This window comes from Formica exsecta, unplaced genomic scaffold, assembly GCF_003651465.1.
Source record: "Formica exsecta isolate Colony F162 unplaced genomic scaffold, ASM365146v1 scaffold633, whole genome shotgun sequence".
Taxonomy (NCBI): domain Eukaryota; kingdom Metazoa; phylum Arthropoda; class Insecta; order Hymenoptera; family Formicidae; genus Formica; species Formica exsecta.
The window spans coordinates 96746-105774 of NW_021853395.1; the positions used below are offsets into that span (position 1 = coordinate 96746).

At 36.2% G+C, this 9029-nt stretch overlaps 1 protein-coding gene across 1 annotated transcript in view; it reads left to right on the forward strand.

Annotated features, from left to right (window-relative positions):
- The window catches only part of LOC115242795, a 49683-nt gene that overhangs the window by 2644 nt on the left and 38010 nt on the right, over positions 1-9029 (forward strand). Inside the window, exon 2 of the mRNA XM_029819336.1 lies at positions 5290-5670. Within this exon, the coding sequence (XP_029675196.1) occupies positions 5290-5670 (381 nt within the window). The remainder of the gene's footprint in view (positions 1-5289; positions 5671-9029) is intronic.

Here is a 9029-nt window from a genome sequence, read left to right on the forward strand (position 1 = left end):
ACAGGTCGCGGTATATACAATGCGGTCTTACAATATGAACAGGTCGCGGTATATACAAACGGTGCTAGAGTCTATCAGGACGCGGAGATCGGAGCGGTCTTACTGGTTACGGTATATGTACAACGGTCTTACGAACTAACGGGTCGCGGTATTTAGACGGAAAGCTACACGGAGACCAAAGTGGTCTTACGGTGGAAACGGTCGCGGTATATACGAACGGCCGTCCTATACGAACGGTGCGCGGGGCGCGGTACGGTCTTACGAACTAGGAGTGCGCCGTCCCAGCAACCGGGAAGCCCGGTATAACCACGGGTAGCCCGTGACCTGGTTTAACGCGAAGGATCGAGAATGCGCCGTCCCAGCAACCGGGTAGCCCGGCATAACCACGGGTAGCCCGTGACTTGGTGTAACGCTAGGTATCAGGGTGCGCCGTCCCAGCAACCGGGTAGCCCGGCATAACCACGGGTAGCCCGTGACTTGGTGTAACGCTAGGTATCAGGGTGCGCCGTCCCAGCAACCGGGTAGCCCGGCATAACCACGGGTAGCCCGTGACTTGGTGTAACGCTAGGTATCAGGGTGCGCCGTCCCAGCAACCGGGTAACCCGGCGTAACTACGGATAGCCCGTAGCCTGGTGTAACGCGGTATAGGTTTCGGATCAGGAGTTGTACTAGGTAGGACACGGGATAGGGAACTGGTAACGCTACGCTCGCCGGAGCGCCTTATATACCGGCAGCCTCCCACACACGTGAGTCGGTGCGTGGTGGGGCGGCCCCACGGTGGGGCCGCGCTACGGGTGTGGGAGCTTAGGGGCGCCATTGGCGCCGAGCCTCAGAATTGCGGGCGGCTGGTCGGCCCGCGAGACTGGTAACGGTATCGTTACAATATTTTTCAGATATAATTGATTTAAAAAAACCACTTTTTACAAATCGATTATATGAATGTTGATGCTTTTTTTTAACATTGCTTATCCCTGGGAAGAACGTTTTATTATATACAAAAGTTACTTACATATACATATACACTACTTTTCGACATAATTGTCATCCGAATTGAGGCATTTGTCGTAATGCGGCACTAGCTTTTGTATGCACTCATTAAAGTATGGTGCCGCCAAACTAGATTCTCAGCCGACTCTTAGCACTGCTCATCAGCTATTCATCAGCTTCTCCAATTGCTGCGTTCTTAGCCATACTTTCATATGTCTGAACAGATAAAAATCGTTTGGTGCAAGGCCCGAACTGTAGGATGGGTGATCAAATTCCCATTGTATTGCTCCTAAAGTTCTGAGGGGAGTTTTTTGACCAATCTACAGTTCAAACCTTGCATTGAGTGAGTTTCATTTGTTCACACACATAAAAATGTAGCTGGGAACGCAACAATTCGAAGACAATAAAAAAACTAATAAGTAATACTAGGAATTGGCTGAAATTGCAGTTTAATGGCACCCTATTTCGATAAGGGCATACAAAAGTTACCGCGTTACAACAAGTGCCTCAATTCGGATGGCAATTATGTTGAAAAGTAGTGTATATATACAGGGTGAGGCATTTATAGTGACGCGGGCGTATTTCTCGGAAACGAAGCGAGATATTAAAAAATGTTTTAGACAAAAGTTGTTTGGTTCGAAAGGGGACATAAGATGGTGCCATTGATGTGACCTTGGATAGTCATTTAAAGGTCACATGAAGGTCACTTTCAATTTCTTAAATGGAAATCCCTATTTTTTAATGCACATTCTTGTAGCTTATCTCGGAAGCTTTTCAAAACACTATAAATGTAAGTAACTATATAATAAAAAATTTTTTTTCTTCCTGTTTCTTTTTTTATTTTACAAGCCTATCGGAGGAAAATTTCCGAATAATCCTTGTAATAGGGTAGATGTCCCAATTACTACCATTTTAAGCTTACAGTCTAACTTCATTTAACTGTTTTGAGTGTTGCTGAAGCTAAAAAATGTCTTACTTTGAATCATAATATTATTTAATAACTCTATTATTATAAAAAAGTTATTATGTATTAAATATAAATACTCAAATTAACAATAAATACAAATTTACAGAAATCTGTGATACCTCTATGACTGTCATTTAAAAAAACTGTTGTCCGTATGACTGATACGCGATAATTGCCAGTCTCTTTGATTGTGACCAGATCACTGCCAGTCCAAATACCAGTCTCGTTGCGCCCGAAAAGAGGTTATACACTAAGAGCTACTAGCGACATTTTTACCTACGGTATTTATACTGAGCTCTTCTGGTAATGAGAGACTCGTTTTGACGTATAGAGAAAGGATCGACGAGTCTGGCAGCTGGGCAAAAGTATAGCAACACTTTACCCCCAAACATCATAAAAAATTGTATCAAAATTTTTACTTATATTCGTCTGTCCTTTTGCTATATTGCATTTTATGGAATTTTATGGCCGTAAATGATAATGCCAGACATATTGTGGGGTATTAAATTGGCTAGAGATTTTTTTTTCATCGAAAATTATGGTACTATTATAGAATTTTACAATAGCAGAACAATATTTTTATTTATATAAACCAGACTATTTTATATATTATTTTAATCACACTTTCAGGATACTATTAAAATAAATCCCAGATCAATATTGTGGTATTAAATGTATGCTGACAGATTGACAAAATCAATGCCATGAACATGAGCATAGTATTAACTCTTGTGGGTGACGTCGTTGATGAATATTCCATCTTGTATTTTTTATTGTATAACACCTGAATCGAATAAATTAAGATTAATAGGAATATATATCGAATATGTATATCAATAATTGAAAAAAATACATATGAAAAATTTTATTCAGCATCGTCTTCGTATACTGTAGAACAGTGCTCGGAGATAGTTGCCCTTTTCGGGTCGATATGTGAAGCGACGCCTACGGTCCCCCCACTACCGCTCGAGGCTCGACGGCCGAGCCGCCGATCGCGCGCGTAACGCTATGCCTCAGGAATCCTCAATATCTTCATCTTTTTCCTCTAAATTTTCGACATCATTTCTATCGGCATCTCTGTCCATAGTAATATCGTCTTCTGTTAATTAAAATAAAGTCGAAAAAATGATTGGAATAGAGTCAAGAACATATTTGAGTATAGTGTAAGAACAAATTATTATCATCAGAAGTATTTTTATTATCGAATTTACAGCATTGAATAGTCATCATTTACCGATGCTAGTAATTGATCGCCTTTGAACCACGTAAAAGTATACTGTCCTTGGATTTCTGTCCAACCACCTTGGGGAAGCAAATTTGTTAACGTTTTTAGATACGCATTTCTCCATGAAATCGTTATGAAGTGTGCTCGAAGCACACTATACTATTCAATGCTGCAAATTCGATGATGAAAATATTTCTAATGGTAATAATTTTTTCTCTCACTATACTCAAATATGTTCTCGACTCTATTCCAATCATTTTTTTTTATTTTATTCTAATTAACAGAAGATATTACTATGGACAGAGATCCCAATGGAAATGATGTCAAAAATTTCGATGAAAAAGATGAAGATATTGAGGAAAACTCTACAGTATACGAAGACGATGCTGAATAAAATTTTTCGTATATATTTTTTTTCAACTATTGATATACATATTCGATATATATTCCTAATAGTTTTAATTTATTCGATTCAGATGTTATACAACGAAAAATACAAGATGGAATATTCATCAACGGCGTCAGCCACAAGAGTTAATACTATGCTCGCGCTGATGGCATTGATTTTTTTAATCTGTCAGCATACAGTTAATACCATAATATCGATCTGGGATTTATATTAATAGTATCTTGAAAATGTGATTGAAATAATATATAAAATACAACCTGTTTTATATAAATAAAAATATTGTTCTACTATTGTAAAATTGTGGAACCCTAATTTTCGATGAAAAAAAAATTCTCTAGCCAATTTAATACCCCACAATACGTTTGGCATTATTATTTATGGCCAGAAAACTCCATAAAATGCAATATAGCAAAAGGACAGATGAATATAAATGACAATTTTGATACAGTTTTTTATGATGTTTGGGGGTAAAGTGTTGCTATGCATACCTTTGCCCAGCTGCTAGACTCATCGATCTCTTCTCTATATGTCAAAACAAGTCCCTCATTAACAGAAGAGCTTAGTATAAATACCGTAAGTAAAAAAGTCGCTAACTCTTGGTCTATTAGAATTGTCTGTAGGTGAGTGTCAGTTATGCATACTTGTGATGTTTCTTGCCTCGAATACTGACAGCAGTCTAACGGACAAACCAGATAATATTATCCCTATTGCTGTCAGCGTTAATTATAATATTAATCTAAAATATTTATTTCACACATTATTTCATTAAAATGATTCTTATATAGCTCATTAATTCATTTTACATAATCAATGTAGATAATGTAATAAAATTATTGCACTTTCTTTAGTACGACTTTTGTATCGTCTTTTATTTACATAGTCGCACTTTTGATACTCAAACTTAACTAATAGTCAGTTTTTAATATTAATTTTTATATACTAAGTAAAAACAAATACGTGTCATTTCTTTATTTTTATATAAATTAAAGTATTGATTTAATAATAAAATTTCGTTTGAACATGTTTGTTTACAAATTTATTTTTTATCTGGTAAAATAAATAAAAGGTCAGTTAAAGGAACACTGGCACTTATTAGGACATCTATTCTACAGGGTGTCCGGTAAAGATTGTGCCAGCGCTCGTGAGCGGCTAGAGCACAGTAAACTGAACAGAAAAGTCCTGTAACATTTTTTTATATAACGCGTAATAGAGGAGTTATTATTGAGTAAAATCTGGTCAATTAGCGTCGATTTTTAGCCGGACGCACGTCGGTGAGCCGCCCGCCTGATAGTATGCGGCGGCGCACACTTCACAGCGCGGGGCTCACTGACGTGCGCCCGGCTAAAGGTTGGCGCTGATTGGCCAGACTTTACTCAATAATAACTCCTTTATTAAGCGCTATATAAAAAAATGTTACAGGACTTTTCTGTTCAGATTACTGTGCTCTACCCGCTCACGAGCGTTGGCACAATCTTTACCGGATGCGCCCGGCTAAAGGTTGGCGCTGATTGGCCAGACTTTACTCAATAATAATTCCTTTATTACGCGTTATATAAAAAAATGTTACAGGACTTCTCTGTTCAAATTACTGTGTTCTACCCGCTCACGAGCGTTGGCACAATCTTTACCGGACACCCTGTATATAGCCATTTAAATAATATAGAGACAGATTTCTTGACATTTTTTATAATAAATGTTTAGCATATTTTCATGTGTTTACAGGATCTTGGCAACTTATTATCAAGAGCATCAACGTACCAGATATTATAAAAGTCAGCAATGATTACATTATTCTCGATTGCGATTACGATCTCGAGAATACATCGAGCAAGGGCCTCGTCGTCAAATGGTTTTTTAATACCAACCAAGTAGTTTACCAATGGATCTACGGCAGACACCCATTAGCAGATGAACCAGCTGCGAAATATGTGGATTTAACATACAAAGCTAGCGATGATCCGTATACCGAGTACCGAGCCATGAAATTGAATAAACCAGGCATTGATCTTACTGGCGAGTACACATGTGTTATATCTACATTCGAGGATGAGCGAACGGCGAATGCATTAATGGTAGTGTATTGTAAGTATAACTTTATTTTTAAATATATAATAGTTATATCTGTCTAATAATGTATAATGTTTTTTTTATCCGTAATCATCTATATGTATATGACAAATTTGAGTAAAACAATATATGAAAAATAAATTTTAGGGTTTTTTGGGAAAAATGTAAAGATGTTATGATTATTAGTATGATGTTTATTAATATCTTTGTAATGACGCCAACATGCTGTTCCCCAACCATCATCCGTTGGTGAAACCGCCCGATCAATCAACCATCGGGCGAGGAAACGGCGCAAGATGCCGTTTTAATCTACCACACACATAATGAAAAGCTGCCGACATATACGTCACTCAAAAGTTTGGACATCCTACCTAATTTTTATATATAATTATATTTTTCTGATAGATACAATTTTATTGAAAATATCGATTTTTATTTATAAATGTATATTATTTGGATAAAGTTTAAAATTAAAATAACAATAAAAAAGATACACACGTCTAAAAAATATTAATATTTAATATTAAAATATAAAATAAATTAAACATTTTTTTTAACAAAAATAAAATAAATTTAAATTTATTAAGAATCAGACGAGGATGATAGTGCGTCAGTTGCACAGAAAATTATTTTTCTATGAAACTGTTTATTGTGCACAGGGCACAAATTTTTCTTGGTCTTATACCAAATAAAATAAATCTCAATCTGAGATTCTGATAAACCCCTCTTTACCCCTCTTCAGCGACTTCACCCTTATATTTCGCCTACATCTCTTCAGGGGAGATAAAGAGGGATTTATTAAAATCACTAATTGAAATTTAGTTATACTTAGTATAAGACCAAGATAAATTTGTGCTCTGTGTACAGTAATTACTTTTTCATAAAAAAATTTTTTCTGAAATCGACGCATTACTATCCGCATCTGGCTTTTAATAAACCCGCTAAAGGATGATGCTCAAATTGGTCTACGGAACTATCTAAAAATAATCTATGGCAATCGATAAAGCGTAACAAGTACCAAACATTTCAATGGGTGCAACCTTGAACAATGCTGCCATCACATGATACAAATCATTTTCTAAAAAAACTGTTTTACAGATATAACCCTGCTTATATATATGTGCATCATAACTTTTCGTTTTTCAGCTCGTGTAAAAGAATACAACACGATCGATCTTATGACCATATTTATAAACTTTTGTATTTACTTAGTTCAGAATTTTTAGCTCAAAGTTTTGACTTTGAATATGGAAAATCTGTTAAAATCGTTGCAGCGATTTTCGCTTATAACGGTACAATAGATCATTATTCAATGTACAAAACAAATGAGGGAACACTTCACCAAAACATCAGCGTCATCAGTTATAGCATGTGAAATATATTCTTGAAATATTGCATGTTATCTACGACTGTTTATCTACAAAAACTGTTCACAATGTGGTCTCTAGACCTACTTCAACTTAAAACATTGCAATTAAAATCATTAAGACTAAAATCATAAAAAATATATTAAAACATTACTCGTCATCAGAATTCTCAAATACTTTGCATAGATCATTCAGTGATTGGGTAAGAAGATGAATATCTGGTAAAAAGCGAGCATAATCTAAAAACCAGAGAATAGCCAAAATATGTGGAGCATCCGACAATCCCGCTTAATTTTTACACTGACAATAGTGATCTGCCATTGCATCAACTTCAGTTTTATCACTGTCTACTAAAAGATAGAGATGGTGCGTTTGACTGAATTTTGTATGTTTGACTGACTTTGATGTCTTGACTGATTACGCTCGAAAATCAGGAAATTATGCTCAGCTGAAAAATTGTATGTAGACAATGCGAGAGACCCCACATGTCTACATAGTTGAATCTTCAAACTTTCGTCCACCTTGATATACTCTGCATAATAGAAGGGGTTTTCAACTGGTAAGAACCAAGAGAAATCATGCGGAGATCGCTTAATGTAAACAAGGGAACAATAAACACAAAATGTTGCCATCCATAGTATGAAAGGTTGCCGAACGCCTGTTCAAGTTTTGTACTTCAACCAACAAAACTAACTGATTTGGTTTAATTTAGTCAGCATCATAAATGCTATGTGTTCACCGTCTTCTTCATCAAATTTAATAGGTCCATGACATCTATTCAGCAGCGCTGCTATTCTGAAGTCTATCATCAAATGAGCAGAGACTTATTCGACCACACGTTGTCGAAATATCGGTAACACTGCTTAATCTTGCCATTTATAGCTTCTACAACAAAGCAATATTTAGTTACTAATCTCGACGTATTTGCCTGAATATCAGTAAGCTGTTATCGAGCTTGGTCGATAAAATAAAACATTTCTACTCTATAGTTAAAAATTCGGAGAAATTTGCAACATTTCGAAAATCCCGATTAACAAAGAATACATCTTCGTTTCTAAAAAATGAGCGAACTTCAGAATTGCAAAACAAATCTCGCATAATATCGACGTCACTGCTGTTTCCATCATACGGCCCGAAGACATCTAAAATATAGCTATCAGGCACAACTGTCAAAAATGGTTTTATCAAGAGTCTATGTTTATGCTGAAAGACTTTCTTTAAAAGCAGTTTGAGTTTTTCTGTATGTTTACATAAGTACCATCTCAGATAGTAATATTCTGATTATTCTTATCGCTATAGAAGAGCTTTCTTGATATTACGGTGGAGTGATGTAAAAAAGCTTCTCGGCTCAGCCGTTGAAATCTCAAGTTTGAAGGTAAAAAATCTGTTAAAAGCGATGACCGGACTTTCGACATCACTTGCTCAGCAGATGATCTAGATACGTTAAACAAGGAAGCAAGTTTTTCGTCAGTTTTACCTGTTCTTAACTTTGCTAAGAGTAACGCCAAAGCTGTATCTGGATGATTCTCTATTATTTTAAGACCACTCACTATTTGTAACGGTACTTGGAATTGAATTTTTAGAAGCCCTCTCTATTTATCAACCTGTGAGTTTTCCATTTCATCTAAATACTTGAAATTGAGACATGTTTCTCTTTGCCCAACCAGTATGTGGAAAGAATCTTATCCTTAATCTGAGAAGCATTAAAATCATTTTCCCTTTCTTGGAAAGGCTACGACTCACAATCATCAGGTCTGCGGTGATCTGCAATGGGCACCTTTAGGCAGATAAAAATAATGCTTAACTAAAAGAACGTTTCAAAGTTCTTGCAAAACATTAAATAACTGGGCTGCGCGGCAACCATATGTTCATCGTGCATGAATTGTTAGGCTTCAAGCGATGTTCAATTCAATTGAATTACTTGATGCCTATGCTACAGGCTTGCTCCAATTTCTGTATGCCATCTCGCAGGCGAGGCAGATAAGATCATTTTTCAACACATTCCTG